Source organism: Salvelinus namaycush, chromosome 31 (assembly GCF_016432855.1).
Source record: "Salvelinus namaycush isolate Seneca chromosome 31, SaNama_1.0, whole genome shotgun sequence".
NCBI classification, from domain to species: domain Eukaryota; kingdom Metazoa; phylum Chordata; class Actinopteri; order Salmoniformes; family Salmonidae; genus Salvelinus; species Salvelinus namaycush.
The window spans coordinates 21,657,392-21,681,846 of record NC_052337.1 but is presented as its reverse complement, the minus strand read 5'-3'; the positions used below and the strand labels follow the sequence as shown (position 1 = coordinate 21,681,846).

The 24,455-nt window shown below is 44.5% G+C and overlaps 1 protein-coding gene across 1 annotated transcript in view; it reads left to right on the top strand.

Annotated features, from left to right (window-relative positions):
• Positions 1 to 24,455, top strand: part of LOC120025508 (whirlin-like) — a 178,603-nt gene that overhangs the window by 127,852 nt on the left and 26,296 nt on the right. The window contains exons 7-8 of the mRNA XM_038970076.1: positions 19,203 to 19,415; positions 20,001 to 20,222. Of these exons, the coding sequence (XP_038826004.1) occupies positions 19,203 to 19,415; positions 20,001 to 20,222 (435 nt within the window). The remainder of the gene's footprint in view (positions 1 to 19,202; positions 19,416 to 20,000; positions 20,223 to 24,455) is intronic.

The following is a 24,455-nucleotide window of genomic DNA, read 5'->3' as shown; positions in this document are numbered from 1 at the left end:
TTTTCTCCCAAAGTGAAAACAGCGCCCTCTGTCCTCAACAGGTTAACAAAGATCACTGACCATTTCGAATCCCACCGTACCTTCTCCGCTGTGCAATCCGGTTTCCGAGCTGGTCACGGGTGCACCTCAGCCATGCCCAAGGTACTAAACGATATCATAACCGTCATCGATAAAAGACAGTACTGTGCAGCCGTCTTCATCGATCTGGCCAAGGCTTTCGACTCTGTTTATCACCGTATTCTTATCGGCAGACTCAACAGCTTTGGTTTATTAAATTACTGAAATGACTGCCATGCCTGGTTCACCAACAACTTCTCAGACAGAGTTCCTGTGTGTCAAATCGGAGGGCCTGTTGTCCGGACCTCTGGCAGTCTCTATGGGGGTACCACAGGGTTCAATTCTCGGGCCGACTCTTTTCTCTGTATATATCAATGATGTCGCTCTTGCTGCGGGTGATTCCTTGATCCACCTCTATGCAAACAACACCATTCTGTATATATCTGCCCCTTCTTTGGACGCTGTGTTAACAAACCTCCAAACGAGCTTCAATGCCATACAACACTCCTTCCATGGCCTCCAACTGCTCTTAAATGCAAGTAAAACTAAATGCATGCTCTTCAACCGATCGCTGCCCGCACCCGCCCACCCGATTAGCATCACTACTCTGGACGGTTCTGATTTAGAATATGTGGACAACTACAAATACCTAGGTGTCTGGTTAGACTGTAAACTGTCCTTCCAGACTCATATTAAGCATCTCCAATCCAAAATTAAATATAGAATTGGCTTCCTATTTCTCAACAAAGCCTAATTCACTCACGCTGCCAAACATACCCTCGTAAAACTGACTATCCTACCGATCCTCGACTTCGGCGATGTAATTTACAAAATAGCCTCCAACACTCTACTCAGCAAACTGGATGCAGTCTATCACAGTGCCATCCGTTTTGTCAGCAAAGCCCCATATACCACCCACCACTGCGACCTGTATGCACTCGTCGACTGGCCCTTGCTACATATTCATCGCCAAACCCACTGGCTCCAGGTCATCTATAAGTCTTTGCTAGGTAAAGCTCCGCCTTATCTCAGCTCACTGGTCAGCATAGCAACACCCACCCATAGCACGCGCTCCACCAGGTATATCTCACTGGTCATCCCCAAAGCCAACACCTACTTTGGCCGCCTTTCTTTCCAGTTCTCTGCTGACAATGACTGGAACGAATTGCAAAAATCGTTGAAGTTGGAGACTTATATCTCCCTCACTAACTTTAAGCATCAGCTATCTGAGCAGCTTACCGATCGCTGCAGCTGTACACTGCCCATCTGTAAATAGCCCATCCAACTACCTACCTCATCCCCATATTGCTTTTATTTACTTTTTTTTGCTCTTTTGCACACCAGTATTTCTACTTGCACATCATCATCTCCACGTCTATCACCCCAGTGTTAATTTGCTAAATTGTAAATACTTCGCTACTATGGCCTATTTATTGCCTTACATCCTTACTCCATTTGCACACACTGTATATAGATTTTTCTATTGTGTTATTGACTGTACTTTTGTTTATCCCACGTGTAACTCTGTGTTGTTGTTTGTGTCGCACTGCTTTGCTTTATCTTGGCCAGGTCGCAGTTGTAAATGAGAACTTGTTCTCAACTGGCCTACCTGGTTAAATAAAGGTGAAATATCTATTTTTTTAAACACTGCTCTTGATAGTATTACTGCTCTTTAATAAGCTTTTATGTATCGTTCAGAGCTCTTGTGAGTTTTTTAAATTAGCACCCTTATGTAGACCTAGCCCACACTGCTTTATCTGAACATGATGTCCCAGTATGCTTGTACTGTAGAGAGAGTCTTTAGTTACAAGGTCTTCTCTCACTGATGCTCATTTTGTCTTTGGTTTTGACTTTGGCCCTGTCTTCAGTGCAGCGGAAGTTTTTTTTTAGATGGAAAGGAGACAGGTGGAGAGTTGGGAGAGACAAAATCTGCCAAAAAGAAGGACAGCAAGGAAAGAAGAGGGGTGGAAGAGACAGGTAGAGATCACCGTCGATTACACATCTCTTGAAGTGCTGCTCCTCGCCATTGACATAGCTAGGTCGTGTCCTTGGGTCCAGAGGGAGATGTAGAGGAGCGGGGCATTGGGTAGACTTCCAAAAAGGTGTTACTGTGTCTACACTGATAAAGCATGACACAATCCTTGTGTGTGCAAAGTCAGTCATCTCACCTTGTAGAGCTCCTGTACAGCTATCTTTGTAGAGAACTATGTGTCTTTAGCCCCAAATTGTGTGTGTGTGTGTGTGTGTGTGTGTGGTTTAGGGCAAGGGTACAGGTTAGGGGTTAGCTAAAATAGGATTTTGAATGGGACTGAATTGTGTGTGTATATGTGTGTGCGCACCCGAGTGCTTGTGCCAGAGTGATCTTGTAGGACGAACACGTTCCTTCACAAGGTGACTTAGCGGATGAATGAGCTTTATGAGCTGCTGTGCAATCCCTTTATGTTAATATGCACAAAAAGATCCTTCCATTAAAGTGATACCCTGCATGAGCAGCCAGATACTGGGACAGGACAGTCCTTTATAATCGCTTAGAAGAGGAGAAAGGAAAAGAGAGGAGAGAAGAGGAGAGGAGAGCCTACTATCTCTTGAAAAAGGCATCACTGGATCTATTTCCTTTGATTTCCTAGATCCCTATAAACAATCCAAACGAAATACTCATCAACCTGATGAGATTTTGTGAGGATTACTGGATTGGTTTATAAAACAATAATTCTTTAACTTTAAAAAAATGTTTTATCCAAAGTAAACTGACATTCACAAACAGAAACAATAAAACACAGAAACAAGACATGTATACAACTATACAGCACATACAATAACATGCCGAACTTGGTCACAATCATACAGTATACATTCTTTGAGATGGTCCACATACTGTATGGTTTCCAAATTCTGTCAAAAAAGTATTACATGCATTCTGACAGGAGTGTAGTAAGTCCTATGAATTATCTTAAATTGCAGTAGTTTAAGTTGTAGAAGCAGGTATAAACATTTTTCACATATCTGTGACCAATGGTTCTCCTTTAGAGAAGAATTTCTTCCTTTAGATCTGTTTCCTATCTTTTCCTCATAGGTTCTGAACTATCAGGTACTTTCAATCAGCCCTTGATATAACTTGGCAATTAACTTCTTTGGTGTAGCAGCTTCTTTCAGTATTTGTTCTATGCTAGATGCCTTTGATTCATCTAGATTCTGTTGAAGCGATTGAATATGATTGAATTTCTGAGTTGTAAGATCTTAAAGAAATCGGCCTTGGATAATCCAAATCTTTCTTGTAATTGATTGAATGACAGTAGAGAGCCATCATAGTACACGTGCTCAAAATTCATGCTGCTACTTTGGAACCAGGACTTGGAGGTAAGATGGGGTTATTCCAAATAGGGGTGCGATAATGGTACTTTCCACCTCGTGAATTGATGTACATTTTCCCAAATATGAAAGTAATTGAGAATTAATGGATTGTCTGTTCTGTAACTCAACACCTTGGACCCGAAGTAGTGAATATATTTGAGATCATAAGGTATCATAAGGTGTTACATTTCTGGCTTTGATACTCCTCGATGCACAAGGATAGTCTGCTGTCCATTGTTAAAGTGAATGCAGTTTTGCAGCCCAGTAATACATCTTCATATGAGGTAGTCCAACACCTCCAGCTTTATAGGGGAAGTGTAAAACAGTCAATTAGATTATTGAGATATTTCCATTCCAAATAAAGTTGGAGAGCAGGCCATTTATTTTATTAAAAAGTTAGATGGAATTTAAACTGGCAAGGCCTGGAATAAATACACTACATGACCAAAAGTATGTGGACACCTGTTCGTCGAACATCTTATTCCAAAATCATGGGCATTAATATGGAGTTGGTCCCCTCCTTTGCTGCTGTAACAGCCTCCACTCTTCTGGGAAGACGTTTCACTAACGTAGGTGTTGGAACATGCAGGGACTTGCTTCCATTCAGCCACAAGAGCATTAGTGAGGTCGAGAACTGATTTTGGGCGATTAGGCCTGGCTTACAGTCTGCGTTCCAATTCATCTCAAAGGTGTTCGATGGGGTTGAGGTCAGGGCTCTGTGCAGACCAGTCAAGTTCATCCACAACGATCTTGACAAACCATTTCTTTATGGACTTCGCTTTGTGAATGGGGACATTGTCATGCTGAAGCAGGAAAAGCCTTCTCCAAACTGTTGCCACAAAGTTGGAAGCACAGAATCGTCTAGAATGTCATTGTATGCTGTAGCATTAAGATTTCCCTTCACTGGAAATAAGGGGCCTAGCCTGAAAAATGAAAAAAAAAGCCCCAGACAATTATTCCTCCTCCACCAAACTTGACAGTTGGCACTATGTATTGGGGCAGGTAGCGTTTTCCGGGCATCCGCCAAACCCAGATTCGGACTGCTAGCTTCACCAGCTGTCCAGAGAATGCGTTTCCACTGCTCTAGACTCTAATGTCGCCGAGCTTCACACCACTCCAGCCGAAGCTTGGCAATATGCATGGTGATCTTAGGCTTGTGTGTGGCTTCCATGGCCGAGTCACACACCTGTCTATATAAGGTCCCACAGTTGACAGTGCATGTCAGAGCAAAAACCAAGCCATGAGGTCGAAGGAATTGAGACAGGATTGTGTCGAGACACAGATCTGGGGAAGGGTACCAAAACATTTCTGCAGCATTGAAGGTCCGCAAGAACACAGTGGCCTCCATTATTCTTAAATGGAAGAAGTTTGGAACCACCAAGACTGGCCGCCTGGCCAAACTGAGCAATCAGGGGAGAAGGGCACGTCTCTGAAAGTCCTTGAGTGGCCCAGCCAGAGCCCAGACCTGAACCCGATCGTACATGTCTGGAGATAGCTGTGCAGTGACACTCCACATCCAACCTGACAGAGCCTGAGAGGATCTGCAGAGAAGAATGGGAGAAACTCCCCTAATACAAGTGTGTCAAGATTGTAGCGTCATACCCAAGAAGACTCAAGCCTGTTATAGCTGCCAGAGGTGCTTCAACAAAGTACTGAGTAAATGCTTATGTAAATGTGATATTTCATTTTATAATTTTTTTTATACATTTGCAAAAATGTCTAAAAAACAGTTTTTGATTTGTCATTATGGGGTATTGTGTGTAGATTGATTAGGGGGGAAAACGATTTAATCAATTTTAGGATAAGGCTGTAATGTAAGAAAATGTGGAAAAAGTCAAGGGGTCTGAATACTTTCCCGAATGCACTGTATATCACCATTAGTACATTTACCGGAAATTCCTATAATCTCCAATCTACAATGTTTGTTACTTTGGTTACGGTAATTTATTTTAATGCATTCAATAGCATTATTCCAGTCTTCCTGTTCTCATTGTTGGAGTGGACACATTGTTTGCAGAGTGCACAGCCTATGCTACACTTGTGAGAAACAAGTTTTGGTTTATTTCCTTCCATTTACGAGTTTTGTCAATTTAATCGTTGTCTTTTGTTTGGAGTGCTCCTGTCAATGTTGAGAAAGGACCCGCATGCATAGAAGTAGTCCTATAGCCTACCTGGCCTGTGCAAATGTAGGCATATAAATGTGCCCACTTGGAGATCTGATAGTATTTATGATTGGCTTAACGCACCACCACTAATGACCTGTGGAGCTTCTCAAAGTAATTGTTTCTTCACCTCGAACAGCAAGCAAACAAAGTCTGTTTTTACATCCATTGAGAATTACAATAGTTCCTCAATGCATTTGAAAAATATTTATTTTGAAGTTAACAAAAACAGGGAACTCTCTACAGAGAGAGGGGGGAGAGGGAGAGAGAGGGAGGGAAGGAGAGAAAGAGAAAAAAAGGTTAGTAGCAATTCTGGCGAAGGAAGAGTTTCAAAAAGTCTTCAAAGTTTACCCAAGCGAGCTGCCAAGCCCCAGAGCTGGCTGTAATAGATGCAAGGCAGAATAAAGCTGTAGACTGAGAGCTGTTGGCCGAGTCAGCTGGGAAGGCGCTCTTAATACACTGTGCAACAGCTTCAAAAATGTTCAATATGAACAGAGAGGAACACTCGCACAGTATCATCTGTTCTCAGCTCCCAACTCATTTCAGCTGTGAAGATACAGCCAGATGATGATATTTAACAAGACCCTGCTGCTAGCCATTCTCTGTCCTTCATCTTGATTTAGTCCATCACAGCAGTCATACTCTTTTTAATTACAGCCAAAGGCCAGAATGGGCCGATAAGCTAATTAATTAAGAGTTGGTCGCACGGCAGAACGAAATAGTTTGTGACGTGACCCCACTTGCACCATGACATCGAGTAAAAATGTATGTGTTCAGCACTGGTTCAGCACAACAAACGTCTCATAGCAAAGGATCTGGCATACCACTACTTTCATTTTAATGGTGAATGGAAGAGATAGCCCAATCAGTGGCTATGCATAGACTCTAATTGATTTTGACAGGGCTATTATTGGCTAATAGCTTTCCCCCCAAAGACACCTTGTCTAAAGAATAACAAATAAATATGGTTTCACAATGAGGTTATAGAGGTGGATACACATTTAAACGCTATTCTCTCCGTTTCCATCGATTCGGAGAACCTCACACAATCAGTGGAGAGGAGGGCTCAATGGATTGTTCCATTTTCATGGAATAGTGGGACACACGCACACACAAACACACAAACACACACCCACCCCCAGACCCCCCCACCCCACCCCCACCATCCCCCAGGATTCAATAGCTGTCACAAGTCCCTGTGTGTTTAGTACCAGGATGTAAACATTGTGTGGCTCCAGGGGCTCCAGCCTCTGATGGCCCTTTCCCTCACTGCTCCTCCACAGACAGTCACACAGATAAGTTGCCTCTCTATATAGAGCTAGGTGGCTAATGTTAGCTAGGGCTAGGGGTTAGGGTTATAGGTTAAGGTTAGGGTAAAGGTTAAAGGGTTAGGGTTAGGGGAGGGCGTTTGGCCTGTAACCAAAAGGTCACTGGTTTGAATACCCAAGCCAACAAGGTGAAAAACCTGCTAATGTGCCCTTGAGCAAGGCACTTAACCCTCATTTGCTCCAGGAGTGCTCTACTACTATGGCTACCCTTTCACTGCACCTATCCAGCGTATGTGACAATATAATTTGTATTTTTTTTGCAAAGTAGCTCAAACGTAGTAAGTAGGTGCAAAGTAACAAATTAGCTAAAATCAAATCAAATGTATTTATATAGCCCTTCTTACATCAGCTGATATCTCAAAGTGCTGTACAGAAACCCAGCCTAAAACCCCAAACAGCAAGCAATGCAGGTGTAGAAGCACAGTGGCTGGGAAAAACTCCCTAGAAAGGCCAAAACCTAGGAAGAAACCTAGAGAGGAACCAGGCTATGAGGGGTGGCCAGTCCTCTTCTGGCTGTGCTGGGTGGAGATTATAACAGAACATGGCCAAGATGTTCAAATGTTCATAAATGACCAGCATGGTCAAATAATAATAATAACAGTAGTTGTCGAGGGTGCAGCAAGTCAGCACCTCAGGAGTAAATGTCAGTTGGCTTTTCATAGCCGATCATTGAGAGTATCTCTACCGCTCCTGCTGTCTCTAGAGAGTTGAAAACAAAAGGTCTGGGACAGGTAGCACATCTGGTGAACAGGTCAGGGTTCCATAGACGCAGGCAGAACAGTTGAAACTGGAGCAGCAGCCCGGCCAGGTGGACTGGGGACAGCAAGGAGTCATCATGCCAGGTAGTCCTGAGGCATGGTCCTAGGGCTCAGGTCCTCCGAGAGAGAGAAAGAAAGAGAGAAAGAGAGAATTAGAGAGAGCATATTTAAATTCACACAGGACACCGGATAAGACAGGAGAAGTACTCCAGATATAACAAACTGACCCTAGCCCCCCGACACATAAACTACTGCAACATAAATACTGGAGGCTGAGACAGGAGGGGTCACTGTGGCCCCATCCGATGATACCCCCGGACAGGGCCAAACAGGCAGGATATAACCCCACCCACTTTGCCAAAGCATAGCCCCCACACCACTAGAGGGATACCTTCAACCACCAACTTACCATCCTGAGACAAGGCCGAGTATAGCCCACAAAGATCTCCGCCATGGCACAACCCAAAGGGGGGGGGGGGCGCCAACCCAGACAGGAAGATCACATCAGTGACTCAACCTACTCAAGTGACGCACCCCTCCTAAGGACGGCAAATCAAATCAAATTTTATTTGTCACATACACATGGTTAGCAGATGTTAATGCGAGTGTAGTGAAATGCTTGTGCTTCTAGTTCCGACAATGCAGTGATAACCAACAAGTAATCTAACCTAACAATTCCACAACTACTACCTTATACACACAAGTGTAAAGGGATAAAGCATATGTACATAAAGATATATGAATGAGTGATGGTACAGAACGGCATAGGCAAGATGCAGTAGATGGTATAGTGTACAGTTTATACATATGAGATGAGTAATGTAGGGTATGTAAACATTATATTAAGTGGTGTTGTTTAAAGTGGCTAGTGATACATTTTTACATAATTTCCATCAATTCCCATTATTAAAGTGGCTGGAGTTGAGTCAGTATGTTGGCAGCGGCCACTAAATGTTAGTGGTGGCTGTTTAACAGTCTGATGGCCTTGAGATAGAAGCTGTTTTTCAGTCTCTCGGCCCCTGCTTTGATGCACCTGTACTGACCTCGCCTTCTGGATGATAGCGGGGTGAACAGGCAGTGGCTCGGGTGGTTGTTGTCCTTGATGATCTTTATGGCCTTCCTGTGACATCGGGTGGTGTAGGTGTCCTGGAGGGCAGGTAGTTTGCCCCCGGTGATGCGTTGTGCAGACCTCACTACCATCTGGAGAGCCTTACGGTTGTGGGCGGAGCAGTTGGCGTACCAGGCGGTGATGCAGCCCGACAGGATGCTCTCGATTGTGCATCTGTAGAAGTTTGTGAGTGCTTTTGGTGATTTCCTCAGCCTCCTGAGGTTGAAGAGGCGCTGCTGCGCCTTCTTCACAACGCTGTCTGTGTGGGTGGACCAATTCAGTTTGTCCGTGATGTGTACACCGAGGAACTTAAAACTTTCCACCTTCTCCACTACTGTCCCGTCGATGTGGATAGGGGGGTGCTCCCTCTGCTGTTTCCTGAAGTCCACAATCATCTCCTTTGTTTTGTTTTGTTGAGTGTGAGGTTATTTTCCTGACACCACACTCCGAGGGCCCTCACCTCCTCCCTGTAGGCCGTCTCGTCGTTGTTGGTAATCAAGCCTACCACTGTAGTGTCGTCCGCAAACTTGATGATTGAGTTGGAGGCGTGCATGGCCACCCAGTCGTGGGTGAACAGGGAGTACAGGAGAGGGCTCAGAACGCACCCTTGTGGGGCCCCAGTGTTGAGGATCAGCGGGGTGGAGATGTTGTTACCTACCCTCACCACCTGGGGGCGGCCCGTCAGGAAGTCCAGGACCCAGTTGCACAGGGCGGGGTCGAGACCCAGGGTCTCGAGCTTGATGACGAGTTTGGAGGGTACTATGGTGTTAAATGCTGAGCTGTAGTCGATGAACAGCATTCTCACATAGGTATTCCTCTTGTCCAGATGGGTTAGCGCAGTGTGCAGTGTGGTTGCGATTGCGTCGTCTGTGGACCTATTGGGTCGGTAAGCAAATTGGAGTGGGTCTAGGGTGTCAGGTAGGGTGGAGGTGATATGGTCCTTGACTAGTCTCTCAAAGCACTTCATGATGACGGAAGTGAGTGCTACGGGGCGGTAGTCATTTAGCTCAGTTACCTTAGCTTTCTTGGGAACAGGAACAATGGTGGCCCTCTTGAAGCATGTGGGAACAGCAGACTGGGATAAGGATTGATTGAATATGTCCTTAAACACACCAGCCAGCTGGTCTGCGCATGCTCTGAGGACGCGGCTGGGAATGCCGTCTGGGCCTGCAGCCTTGCGAGGGTTAACACGTTGTTTTACTCACCTCGGCTGCAGTGAAGGAGAGCCCGCAGGTTTTGGTAGCGGGCCGTGTCAGTGGCACTGTATTGTCCTCAAAGCGAGCAAAAAAGTTATTTAGTCTGTCTGGGAGCAAGACATCCTGGTCCGCGACGGGGCTGGTTTTCTTTTTGTAATCCGTGATTGACTGTAGACCCTGCCACATACCTCTTGTGTCTGAGCTGTTGAATTGCGACTCTACTTTGTCTCTATACTGGGACTTAGCTTGTTTGATTGCCTTGCGGAGGGAATAGCTACACTCTTTGTATTCGGTCATGTTTCCGGTCACCTTGCCCTGGTTAAAAGCAGTGGTTCGCGCTTTCAGTTTCACACGAATGCTGCCATCAATCCACGGTTTCTGGTTTGGGAATGTTTTAATCGTTGCTGTGGGTACGACATCGTCAATGCACTTTCTAATGAACTCGCTCACAAAATCAGCGTATTCGCCAATATTGTTGTTGGACGCAATGCGGAACATATCCCAATCCACGTGATCGAAGCAGTCTTGAAGCGTGGAATCAGATTGGTCGGACCAGCGTTGAACAGACCTGAGCGCAGGAGCTTGCTGTTTTAGTTTCTGTTTGTAGGCTGGAAGCAACAAAATGGAGTCGTGGTCAGCTTTTCCGAAAGGAGGGCGGGGGAGGGCCTTATATGCGTCGCGGAAGTTAGTATAACAATGATCCAAGGTTTTACCAGCCCTGGTAGCACAATCGATATGCTAATAGAATTTAGGGAGTTTTGTTTTCAGATTAGCCTTGTTAAAATCCCCAGCTACGATGAATGCAGCCTCAGGGTGTGTGGTTTCCAGTTTACAAAGAGTCAGATAAAGTTCGTTCAGGGCCATCGATGTGTCTGCTTGGGGGGGAATATATACGGCTGTGATTATAATCGAAGAGAATTCCCTTGGTAGATAATGCGGTCGACATTTGATTGTGAGGAATTCTAAATCAGGTGAACAGAATGACTTGAGTTCCTGTATGTTGTTATGATCACACCACGTCTCGTTAATCATAAGGCATACACCCCCACCCCTCTTCTTACCAGAAAGATGTTTGTTTCTGTCGGCGCGATGCGTGAAGAAACCAGCTGGCTGCACCGACTCCGTTAGCGTCTCTCGAGTGAGCCATGTTTCCGTGAAGCAAAGAACGTTACAATCTCTGATGTCGCTCTGGAATGTTACCCTTGCTCGGATTTCATCAACCTTATTGTCAAGAGACTGGACATTGGCGAGTAGTATGCTAGGGAGTGGAGCGCGATGTGCCCGTCTCCGAAGCCTGACCAGGAGACCGTTTCGTTTGCCCCTTTTACGGCGTCGTTGTTTAGGGTCGCCGGCTGGGATCAGATCCATTGTATTGGGTGGAAGGCAAAACACAGGATCCGCTTCGGGAGAGTCATATTCCTGGTTGTAACGATGGTGAGTTGACGTTGCTCTTATATTCAGTAGTTCCTCCCGACTGTATGTAATGAAACCTAAGATTACCTGGGGTACCAATGTAAGGAATAACACAAAATACTGCATATTTTCCTAGGAACGCGAAGCGAGGCGGCCATCTCGGTCGGCGCCGGAAGTAGCCAGTGACTCAGCCCCTGTAATAGGGTTAGAGGCAGAGAATCCCAGTGGAGAGAGGGGAACCGGCCAGGCAGAGACAGCAAGGGCGGTTCGTTGCTCCAGAGCCTTTCCCTTCACCTTCACACTCCTGGGCCAGACTACACTCAATCATAGGACCTACTGAAGAGATGAGTCTTCAGTAAAGACTTAAAAGTTGAGACCGAGTCTGCGTCTCTCACATGGGTAGGCAGACCATTCCATAAAAATTGAGCTCTATAGGAGAAAGCCCTGCCTCCAGCTGTTTGCTTAGAAATTCTAGGGACAATTAGGAGGCCTGCGTCTTGTGACCGTAGCGTACGTGTAGGACCAAATGTAATGCTTTGTAGGTCAGCAGTAAAACCTTTAAATCAGCCCTTTAAATCAGCCCCTACTTAACAGGATGCCAGTGTAGGGAGGCTAACACTGGTGTAATATGATTTAAAAAAATTGGTTCTAGTCAGGATTCTAGCAGCCGTATTTAGCACTAACTGAAGATTATTTAGTGCTTTATCCGGGTAGCCAGAAACTAGAGCTTTGCAGTAGTCTAACCTAGAAGTAACAAAAGCATGGATTAATTTTTCTGCATCATTTTTGGACAGAAAGTTTCAGATTTTTGCAATGTTACGTAGATGGAAAAAAAGCTGTCCTTGAAACAGTCTTTATATGTTCGTCAAAAGAGAGATCAGGGTCCAGAGTAACGCCGAGGTCCTTCACAGTTTTATTTGAGATGACTTTACAACCATCAAGATTAATTGTCAGATTCAACAGAAGATCTCTTTGTTTCTTGGGACCTAGAACAAGCATCTCTGTTTTGTCCGAGTTTAAAAGTAGGAAGTTTGCAGCCATCCACTTCCTTATGTCTGAAACACAGGCTTCAAGCGAGGGCAATTTTGGGGCTTCACCATGTTTCATTGAAATGTACAGCTGTGTGTCATCCGCATAGCAGTGAAAGTTAACATTATGTTTTCGAATGACATCCCCAAGAGGTAAAATATATAGTGAAAACAGTAGTGGTCCTAAAACGGAAACTTGAGGAACACCGAAATGTACAGTTGATTTGTCAGAGGACAAACCATTCACAGAGACAAACTGATATCTTTCCGACAGATAAGATCTAAACCAGGCCAGAACTTGTCCGTGTAGACCAATTTGGGTTTCCAATCTCTCCAAAAGAATGTGGTGATCGATGGTATCAAAGGCAGCACTAAGGTCTAGGAGCACGAGGACAGATGCAGAGCCTCGGTCTGACGCCATTAATAGGTCATTTACCACGTTCACAAGTGCAGTCTCAGTGCTATGAATGGGTCTAAAACCAGACTGAAGCATTTCGTATACATTGTTTGTCTTCAGGAAGGCAGTGAGTTGCTCGCAACAGCTTTTTCTAACATTTTTGAGAGGAATGGGAGATTCGATATAGGCCGATAGTTTTTTATATTTTCTGGGTCAAGGTTTGGCTTTTTCAAGAGGCTTTATTACTGCCACTTTTAGTGAGTTTGGTACACATCCGGTGGATAGAGAGCCGTTTATTATGTTCAACATAGGAGGGCCAAGCACAGGAAGCAGCTCTTTCAGTAGTTTAGTTGGAATAAGGTCTTGAAGGTTTAGAGGCGATGATTATTTTCATCATTGTGTCAAGAGATATAGTACTAAAACACTTAATTGTCTCTCTTGATCCTAGGTCCTGGCAGAGTTGTGTAGACTCAGGACAGCTGAGCTTTGGAGGAATACGCAGGTTTAAAGAGGAGTCCGTAATTTGCTTTCTAATGATCATGATATTTTCTTCAAAGAAGTTCATGAATGTATTACTACTGAAGTGAAAGCCATCCTCACTTGGGGAATGCTGCTTTTTAGTTAGCTTTGCGACAGTATCAAAAATAAATTTCGGATTGTTCTTATTTTCCTCAATTAAGTTGGAAAAATAGGATGATCGAGCAGCAGTGAGGGCTCTTCGATACTGCACGGTACTGTCTTTCCAAGCTAGTCGGAAGACTTCCAGTTTGGTGTGGCGCCATTTCCGTTCCAATTTTCTGGAAGTTTGCTTCAGAGCTCGGGTATTTTCTGTATACCAGGGAGCTAGTTTCTTATGACAAATGTTTTTAGTTTTTAGGGGTGCAACTGCATCTAGGGTATTGAGCAAGGTTAAATTGAGTTCCTCAGTTAGGTGTTTACCTGATTTTTGTCCTCTGACGTCCTTGGGTAGGTGGAGGGAGTCTGGAAGGGCATCAAGAAATCTTTGTGTTGTCTGAGAATTTATAGCACGACTTTTGATGCTCCTTGGTTGGGGTCTGAGCAGATTATTTGTTGCGATTGCAAACGTAATAAAATGGTGGTCCGATAGTCCAGGATTATGGGGAAAAACATTAAGATCTACAACATTTATTCCATGGGACAAAACTAGGTCCAGAGTATGACTGTGACAGTGAGTAGGTCCAGAGACATGTTGGACAAAACCCACTGAGTCGATGATGGCTCCAAAAGCTTTTTGGAGTGGGTCTGTGGACTTTTCCATGTGAATATTAAAATCACCAAAAATTAGAATATTATCTGCTATGACTACAAGGTCCGATAGGTATTCAGGGACCTCAGTGAGGAACGCTGTATATGGCCCAGGAGGCCTGTAAACAGTAGCTATAAAAAAGTGATTAAGTAGGCTGCATAGATTTCATGACTAGAAGCTCAAAAGACGAAAATTTCATAATCTTTTTTGTAAATTGAAATTTGCTATCGTAAATGTTAGCAACACCCCCGCATTTGCGGGATGCACGGGGGATATGGCCACTAGTGTAACCAGGAGGTGAAGCCTCATTTAACACAGTAAATTCATCATGCTTAAGCCATGTTTCAGTCAGGCCAATCACATCAAGATTATAATCAGTGATTAGTTCATTGACTATAACTGCCTTTGAAGTGAGGGATCTAACATTAAGTAGCCCTATTTTGAGATGTGAGGTATCACGATCTCTTTCAATAATGGCAGGAATGGAGGAGGTCTTTATCCTAGTGAGATTGCTAAGGCGAACACCGCCATGTTTAGTTTTGCCCAACCTAGGTCGAGGCACAGACACGGTCTCAATGGGGATAGCTGAGCTGACTACACTGACTGTGCTAGTGGCAGACTCCACTAAGCTGGCAGGCTGGCTGACAGCCTGATGCCTGGCCTGCACCCTATTTCATTGTGGAGCTAGAGGAGTTAGAGCCCTTTCTATGTTGGTAGATAAGATGAGAGCACCCCTCCAGCTAGGATGGAGTCCGTCACTCCTCAGCAGGCCAGGCTTGGTCCTGTTTGTGGGTGAGTCCCAGAAAGAGGGCCAATTATCTACAAATTCTATCTTTTGGGAGGGGCGGAAAACAGTTTTTAACCAGTGATAGAGTTGTGAGACTCTGCTGTAGAGCTCATCACTCCCCCTAACTGGGAGGGGGCCAGAGACAATTACTCGACGCCGACACATCTTTCTAGCTGATTTACACGCTGAAGCTATGTTGCGCCTGGTGACCTCTGACTGTTTCATCCTAACATCGTTGGTGCCGACCTGGATAACAATATCTCTGTACTCTCTACACAAAATGCTAAAGTTGTCTGTGATGAGATTCAAATGCGCAACCTTTGGGTTGCTAGATGTTTGCGTTATATGCCTACCCATCCACCCCGACTAACCACCCTACATTTTTGCCATAAGTAACCTTCTGTCTTATGTAACCATACCAAATGTAACATATCATACTAATTTGAGCATCCCAAATTTACATTTACTATGTTACGTCTAGTCTATGAGACCAGGCTGTCTGTGGTGGTCAGTGATGTGTGTAGGTGGATGAAGAGTGAGATGGGATGTGTTCCAAGTAACACCTTATTCACTAAATAGTGCACTACTTTTGAACAGAGCCCCATGGCCCCTGATCAAAAGTAGTGTTCTACATAAGGAATAGGGTGCCATTTGGGATGCAGACAGAGTTTGCTTCTGCATGCTTTAGCAGAGAGTCCGAGACGCTCCAGTCCAGTACATTAGCTCGATGGTTATTGTTATGAAACTATTGTTCATTCATTTCTCCATCTGATTAAGGAGCATTGCGGTCTGGTAATGTGATTCAATCAGCAGGCAGCATGCTGTGGGAAAGATGGATGTCAATCAATCCACTAATGGCCTCCTACCAGCTAAAATGCCTAGTGTTATGAATGTGATAACTGCCTAGCTCTAGCTGTAGACTATCAGCCGCAATAAAAAAAAATATCATTTTCAGAGGCTTTTACTGTACATCAACTGTTTCGGCTTCTCATCGACATTTGGTGAAATTGGAAGAGGTGGAAATATATAGTGTGGTTTAACGGGGCTAGACTAAGGAATATGTTTCCCTGGGCCTGATGCCATTCCACTACATACGTGTCTGCTGGGTCCCACTCTCTGTAGGGATGGGTTTAATACCTGGATATAGGTCTTCCAAGGTCACTCACAACCAATCTTGCCCACCTTATCTGTCTTACGCTGGTGAAATCACTCTACTACTCTTCCTCCTCATCCTCTACCTCTGTCTTTCTCGATACCCGAGCTGCGGCCTTGTCTTGTTTTCTTTCCCCTGTGGAAGATAGTGTTATCATTTTCTCTAAAAACAAAGAGAAAGAGAGAGAGGGGAAACAGAGAGATTTGTAATTCTCACTAGGGACTGGTGGCAGGGTGGTGGCTGTGTGTGCCCTCACACACTTCGTACTGTGACAGACTGGCTAGTGGCTAGGCTAGGACAGGCAGAAAAATACACCAAGCACACTGGTTTCCTAATGATGCATCCTTCACACTGGTTTTTTAATGATGCATCCTTCACACTGGTTTCTTAATGATGCATCCTTCACACTGGTTTCTTAATGATGCATCCTTCACACTGGTTTCTTAATGATGCATCCTTCACACTGGTTTCCTAATGATGAATCATTCACACTGGTTTCCTAATGATGAATCATTCCCGTGTTCTAATCTTAAACTTTTAGAAAAAAAGGTGAAATCTATAACCTTAAAGGGTTCTTCGGCTGTCCCCATAGGCGAACCCTTTGAAGAACCCATTTTTGTTCCACGTAGAACCCTATTGGGTTCCATGTAGAACCCTTTCCCCAGAGGATCCAAAAAGGGTTCTACCTGGAACCAAAAAGGATTCTACTATGGGGACAGCCGAAGAACCCGTTTGGATTCCTTTTTTCTAAGTCCATTTCTTTGTTCTCACTGATCTGCCAAGTGAAAGGTCAAATTAATTTGGTGGACACAGGACTCCACTATGGGCTTTCCCCCATCCAGTACTTTTAGTAGAAGTGTCATGAAGTTTTAGTATATAAGAACTTTGATCCTACTATCAAAGTGGATTGATCTACATTGATTTTTAACATTGATTTACAACAGAGTGCCAGACAGTGCAGTGTGGTGTGAATTTGACCTGTAAGCAGTGAGGAGATGAGAGCATATCTCTCTTGTCTTGTGTGGTGTCCATCTCTTTGTATTGTCTTGTTTTGTTTTGTTTTAGTCCCATCCCTTTCTCTGTGTATTGATTGGAATGTGGTCAGTGGTGCTTGTAGTTGGTGCCTTTGATAAAGTGTACAGTCATCTTATCTGGCAGAGTGCACACATAGAATTGCCAAAGACCCAGTCTGTGTCCCATTTAAGATGCAGGCACAGACAGCAGCACACTGGCCATTGTAATAGTTGATAGGACTATTAATGGGTCTTAGTTTAAATAAGACTCTATTGACGCACCCATGCGTCTATCTAATTAACATCATAAAAAATCCTCATAAAAAAATGGCAGTTTAAGTTAGAGATATCTTTTTGCATGGGCTGCGTCTCCACCCACCACATCTGCCTATGTCGGCCTTCTGCATTTGCAGAGGAAAGTGGTAGAGCTACAGCGGTGTTTGTCAGACCAGGAGACATCCCGAAAATTGGTCTTCTCATGAAAACGTTTGGCCTACTAACTAATATAACCATGCTATGAAAAGATGAGACTCTCACAAACATGCTACGACCCCCACAAGTGTCATTGGACTCGTCTAAAGGTAACCTGGTACGGGTTAAAAAAAAATGAATGGAGGTAAGATGGTAGTTTTGTGCCAACAAAAAAAAGGGGTTAAATACGTGTGCCAAAACAATCTCCTAGATATAGGACAGCGACAGACAGTTCCAAACCTTATTCCTTATAATACATTTATGAGGGGGATACCTACAGGGGTCCGAAAATTCAAAATCAAATAGCTAAATGATCTAGACTTTTAGAGATTTTAACATGAGCTACAGGCTAGACCCCGGCTCTCAGAAGCTAATCTCTAGAGAGCATACTTTAGTGCTGTAATTCATTTATTTGAATTAAGTAATTAAATTATCTTTGGCACCAGCAGTGTCCTAACGACTATCACATGGATTGGCAATGGGGATTGGTTTTTCTTACACCTTGTAGTTTTGAACTATACTCTCAGACAGCGTCTCAAATGACACCCTATTCCCTATATAGTGCACTACTTTTGACCAAGGCTCTATAGGGAATAGGGTGCCATTTGGGATACAGATTGTGCCCTTGTCCGTAGGATTCTTCATCTAAATGCATGTTGTAGGTACTGTATAGAGTTGATTAGTGTGCAGATTCACCTTGGGGTAGGGACTTATGTTTGGCGCAGGCTGCAGCACCTCGTTCCCCAGACCTGATGGCTAACACAGACTAATGAGAGTGTTTAAGAGTTTAGGATGAGTAGGATGAGGTGAGGAGGTTGTGGTGCCCCTCTCTCTCTCCTTCCCTCCTCTCTCTTTCTTTCTGTCGTTCTCTTTCCTTCCGTACCACCTCTCTCTGTCTCTTTCTCTTTCTTTACTTCTCTCTATCTCTCTCTCTTTTTCTCCTTCTCTCTTAAACAGCCTTGCGGCTGGTGACTTTGAAGTGTCTTTAAATATGGAGTTAATTCAAGGAAAGCTGCTAGCGAGGAGATAAAGAGAGAAAGAAAGAGAGGAGCACAGAGCGGGAGAAAGAGAGGGCAAGGAAGAGTGAGGAGAGGAGAGAGCGCTTGTGTGTGTGTGTGTGTGTGTGTGCGTGCATGTTTGGTGTGTGCTATGTGTCTGTGTGTGTGTGTGTGTGTGTGTGTGTGTGTGTGTGTGTGTGTGTGTGTGTGTGTGTGTGTGTGTGTGTGTGTGAATGCAGAGTACAATTCTCATCTGTTTCTCAAGTGCCGTGATGCCATCACTCTGTGAATTGTTTGGATTGGCTGAGCTGGCACAGAAAAGGGCTGTCACACTGTGGGCCGTGTGTTTGTGTTTGTGATGAGAGCCAAGAGCCTTAGGGCCAGTGTTAGAGTGAGGAACTCTGGCCCCTCCATGCCAGCTGGGGGTTGGATGGATGAATGATGAGGAATGGCTAATGCATGGGCATGTACATATGATTTCTCTCTCTCTCTGTTCTTTTTCTGTCCCTTTGTTTCTCATTTATAATTTCCTTCCTGACACACTCCTCCCCCTCACCTCTGTGTCACCAACTTCTCACCACCTTCTGACCATCCTCCTTACACACACACACACACACACACACACTAATATTTTCCTTTTTCCTCTTGCTTTTTCAACCCTCCTCCTTACCCCCTTTCCCTTATCCCTTCTTTCTCCCCCCCTCTCCCCCTCTAGCCGGTGTTCTATAAGGGTATGGCTGGCTCCCAGGTGACCCTGTCCAGCCTGGTGAACCAGAGCAGAGCCGTGCTGGAGGAACAGGCCCGCCACCTGCTGACTGAGACAGAGAGGCAGACCATGGGCTACTACGTGGAGGAGTACCGAGACGGACACATAGAGGTGGAGCAGCTGGTCTTGGCCCTGTTTGAACTGCTCAACACACATGCCAAGGTGAGGAGTGAAAGTGTGTGTATTGGGAGATGTGTGTGCGTGCGTGCGTGTGTGCGTGCGTGCGTGTGTGCGTGTGTGCTGCTCAACACACATGCCAAGGTGAGGAGTGAAAGTGTGTGTATTGGGAGATGTGAGAGGATGATGTGTGTGTGTGTGTGTGCGTGCGTGCGTGCGTGCGTGCGTGCGTATTAGTTGGTGTGAGGTGCATTATGTATTGGGTTCTTGTGTTCTCTCACTTCGTAATGCTTATGGTGATTATTTGCCTTTTCTCTGTACATCCATCACTTGGATGACAAGTTTTGTGAGACTTTCGATGATTTATGTTAAGGCTTTTGTGGATGTTCAGACTTCTGTTTTTACCCATTATATTATAAAGCTGCTTGGCTTTCTGTCTATGCCCTAGCCCTCCACCTCATATAAAGCAATGATTTATCAAATATATTGAATTCACAATTCACAAAGTGCTTTACAGTGTTCTTCAGTTGCATTCTGCATTCCCCATAGTCTCCTAATGCATGTTTTAGACTGATGCCTGTTATAGCTCCATATAACTCTTGAACCCTGTCTCCCTCCCCTTCCTCTCAGTTCGCCCTGCTATCAGAGGTGCGTGGCCTGGTAACTCCCCAGGATCTGGAGCGTTTCGATGGGATGGTGCTGCGCCGCGGGATCCAGGCTTTGGAGGCTCGGCAGGGGTGTGCCAGTGCAGCCGCCCTCCACTCTGACTCCATCTCTATGGTCTCCTATCCAGATACCCTGGCCTCCTCGTCAGCCAGCTACATGACCTCCACCACCCTCAGCTCTGCACGGGTAGGCGGCTGGGTTGGAGTGGACCCACTCTCTGTCTGTCTGTCTGTCTCTCTCGCTCGCTCTCTCTCTATGTCTGTCTGTCTGTCTGTCTTGTCTGTCTACCTGTCTGTATCACTTTCTGTGAAAGTCTGAGTCATTCATCTTTCCCAGTTGTCACTGATGCCTCGAAGCAGACCTCTTGGAAGTTGTCCCTGTTTGATGAGTTGTAGAGGATAGAGCCGTTACGGACGATGTTCCTCAGAATGACCAGCCCTGCATGGGGCAAGGACAGGGGATTGGGAGGACAGAGGGGCTACGTCCCAAATACCACTCTATTCCCTATATAGCGCACTACTTTTGACCAGAGCCCTAAGGATCCTGGTCAAAAGTAGTGCACTAAATAGGGAATAGAGTGCCATTTGGGACGTAGCCAGGGATAAGAGCGTTGTGTCCCTGCTGAGTTGGAAAGAGCCTAAATCCTCCACTACAGATGAAAGAGACTTATTTATCTAGGAACTTCTTCTGTTTAACCCCGACTTCCCCTCCCTTTTCAACACCACAGGAAAGACTGCTGTGGTTGATAGATATGATGGAGGTAGGAGTTGTTGCCAATACTCTTCTTTTGCATCAGTTTGCAGTGATGTTCTGCCTTTATGTTTGAAGTAAATACTGTTTGGAGTGCTTTAGTCTGCATTCACTTATCAGGTTGCATAAAGCAAGTAATTTCCTCTGTTGGTTTGTGTCTTGTACTTACAGTATATCCAAGTGTGACTGTCTTTTTGAACATTTCTATGTATTTGTGTATGTGTATATATGTGTGTGTATGTGTGTGTGTGTGTGTGTGTGTGTGTGTGTATTCGGTGTACATGAGCCTGCATGTGGGTGTGTGCTTGCATGCATGTGTGTGTGTTTCCCTATTCACAGTGCATACACACACATTGTCATGCAGTGTGTGTGTGCTAGTGGCCTGGTGACTCTCCTATTCCCGACCTTAATTTGTTAGTCACATTGTCTATAATTAGATACATGAAGCTTATAGGCTGTATGTTGCCCTGGAAGACTAAACAAACCCTTGTTCACCAGAATAATGTCATAAATGGCTAGAATGAAATAAATGAAATGAAATAAATGAAATAAATGCTTCAATATAGTTGACATCTGTAAAGTTGTCTCTGTCATCTCTGCTTCCTTCATGCAGTTAAGACCTTTAGGGACCAAAAAAAAGGGAAAGAATGTTTGACCGGTTGTAAGGAAATAGAAAGCTGTGAAAATGATCCAATATGTTTCTGATATGATTTCAGTTCAGCTTGGATGCATATTTTATATGGTTGAAATACTATCAGCTTTTATGATGCTGATAAAGATAGAACCTCTACAGACTGGTCCGTAACTGCGCATTCGTATTTGCTCAAGATGCTGAAAGAAATGAATCCTATTTCTCCACTCCTGTTTCAGAAGCAAAATTTACTTTTGCATCCACCGGACGGAGGCTCAGTTCAAGAACAAGCAAACGTATTAACCCCTGGCATGTCATGCAAAATTCAAAGCTGGGCTGTACAACATGAAAAAATGCAGGGAGCTTGGGTCTAGAAAAGACTGGATGGATTAAACTAGCAAAAGAGTGGGTGAAATGTACAGTAACATCCTCTGCCTCCGACATAAAAAACAACAACAAAGAGCCCCCCGAAAAAAGGTTTTTGAAGATGCCCGAACCAAAGCACATTTAGTGGCAGTAAGCATTGTAGACAAGGGTAAAGAGGACACCCAGGTTATAGTTAACACTCAAAATGAAAAAATAGACACTACTGTACAGCCAGAGTCTTCAGAACAGCTTTTCAAGGAGGCTAAACATCACAGCCACAGGCCCGCTCATGGCTTTGAGCAAGACATTTACTGTCAGGAGTTAAATGGACGAGACATGGGGAGAGTGATTGTGGGAGGTTTTGAAAGCTAAGTTAGGAACTTATTTTTCCTTTAACTTCACAGTACAGAACAAGTTTGTAATCTGAATATGTGCTTCATAATATCACATAGGCAGGGAGACTATATATTCTCATATGTGTTCTGCTTTAGCCTACCTTGATTTATTTTAGTAGAGGTTGTAGCGGTATTAATTAGAGAAAGGTAAAGAAGATTTTGTTCGGGCGCCAGGCAGGTATTAACCCTGCCGAAAGGAAAATAGTAGAACAGCGAGAGTACCACTACCAGACCCACACACATCAACAGAAGAGACTGCCTAGAGTGTAGCCTGTTGACCAGATAGCCAGCGGAGACAAAAAAGAATACACACCCTATAGATCCCACATCACATCAGTCCTTCCACAATTCTTGGTAACCCCCACCAAACATACCTCATATAACAATAATGGCAGAGCAAATAAACAGCAACTTCATACAATAATGAATGAACCCAGTCATCACACAGAGGATTTGCAATAGTTTGTATTTTCTTCCTGGGAAGGAGTGCAGAGGGTATGAATGTGTGGTGTTCATATACACACTAGTCCAGCTCCAATGAAACTTCAATGTACTTAGGAAATAGAGTCGGTTGCAGTGTAAAGCACTGGAACATAGCGTGAAGAGAAAGAGAGAAAGAGAACAAGAGAGGGCTTAGCTGTGGTCTTGAGGGTGCAGGTATCCGGTCTGACTGTCCGATGGTATGTTGGGTTGTAGTTGAATGCTTCGCAACAAATGTTGCTACTAATCCATTTGATCCATAACCATCGCGGTCCCAAATGAGAACAACCACGTCGTCGAGCGATCACACCGAGGATTGATCCAAACACTGTACAACCACATACGGTGAAGACAAACAAAAAAACCTCTGCAGCATAGCACACACAAACCAAACTGTCGCGCCAACAAGAGCTCTCTCCAATAGAGCTTAACGAGCTCTTTTATCTCCTCCTTCCTACTGCTCATGCGCTCTTAAAGTGGCAGCGCACTTAAGTGCAGGATTTCGCCACAAGGTTATCTTCCCAAATTGTGATATTTGTTCTACTGCTACATTGATGTCTTGAATATTATATGAAATTCAGGTCTTGTAAGAACTCAGCTGAGTATGTGTGCATATGCATGTGGCGGGTATTCTGCAGTGACGTCTAAAAATGTAGCTGTACATTGATGTCTTGAAAATTAGCCTATAAGAAATTCGGACTTGTGTAAGCCCTAATTTTCTTAATTAGTTTGTTTCGTGCATTACTACACACACACGGGTAGAACTTTTGGAATACGAATCGCTGGGTACTCACCATCCATCCTACCTTCCCGAATTCCCTGAAAAGCAGAACAATGGACTAGCTTCTTCGGCGAGTAGCCGATCTGCTTGGGAGTCCTACCGGAGAGTAGGCTGGGCAGGGTCTTAGTGAGTGACACTGGGCATCCCGCCCTCCATTACCCAGCATACTACTCGCTAATGTTCAATCATTAATGAACAAACTTGATGAACTCAGAGCGATGATCCCCTTCAAGAGGGACATCAGGTCCTGCAACATACTCTGATGTTGGCTTTCCTCCGACATCCAGACGGATTATATACAACCAGTGGGTTGTATATATAATCTCAGTTTTTCAAGCAGATAGGAAGCGGGATCTCTCTGGCAAGAGCAAGGGTGGGGGGCTCTGATTTATGACCAACAACACATGGTGCGACAGGGGAAACGTACAGGAACTTACAAGTTTCTGCTCCGCGAACTTGGAATACTTGGTCATAAAATATCATCCTTTTCACCTTCCGAGAGAGTTCACTGGGATTATCGCTGTGTACATCCCACCCCAAGCCGACACCAAAAAGGTTCTCAAAGATCTTCATTGGACACTGAACAAACTGGAGACCGCATTCCCGGGGTACTTTAAGAAAAGTAATTTGAGAACAGTGCTCCCAAATTATTACCAACACATTGACTGTCTAACTTGCGGAAATTCAACTCTTGACAACTGCTATACACCTTTTCGATATGGGTATAAGGCCCACTCCCGTCCTCCTTTTGGAAAATCCAACCATGACTCCATCTTGCTTCTCCCCACCTACAAACAAAGACTCGAGGGAAGTTCCGGTGGTTAGGTCTGTACAGCATTGGTCCAACCAATCGGAATTCACGCTCTAAGACTGCTTTGATCAGGTGGACTGGAATATGTTCCAGGTTGCCTCTGGAGATAATCTCAATGAATACGCCGTCAGTCACCGGATTCATAACAAAATGCATAGATGACGTGATAAAGATAGTATCTTTCAAAGCGTACCCAAATCAAAAA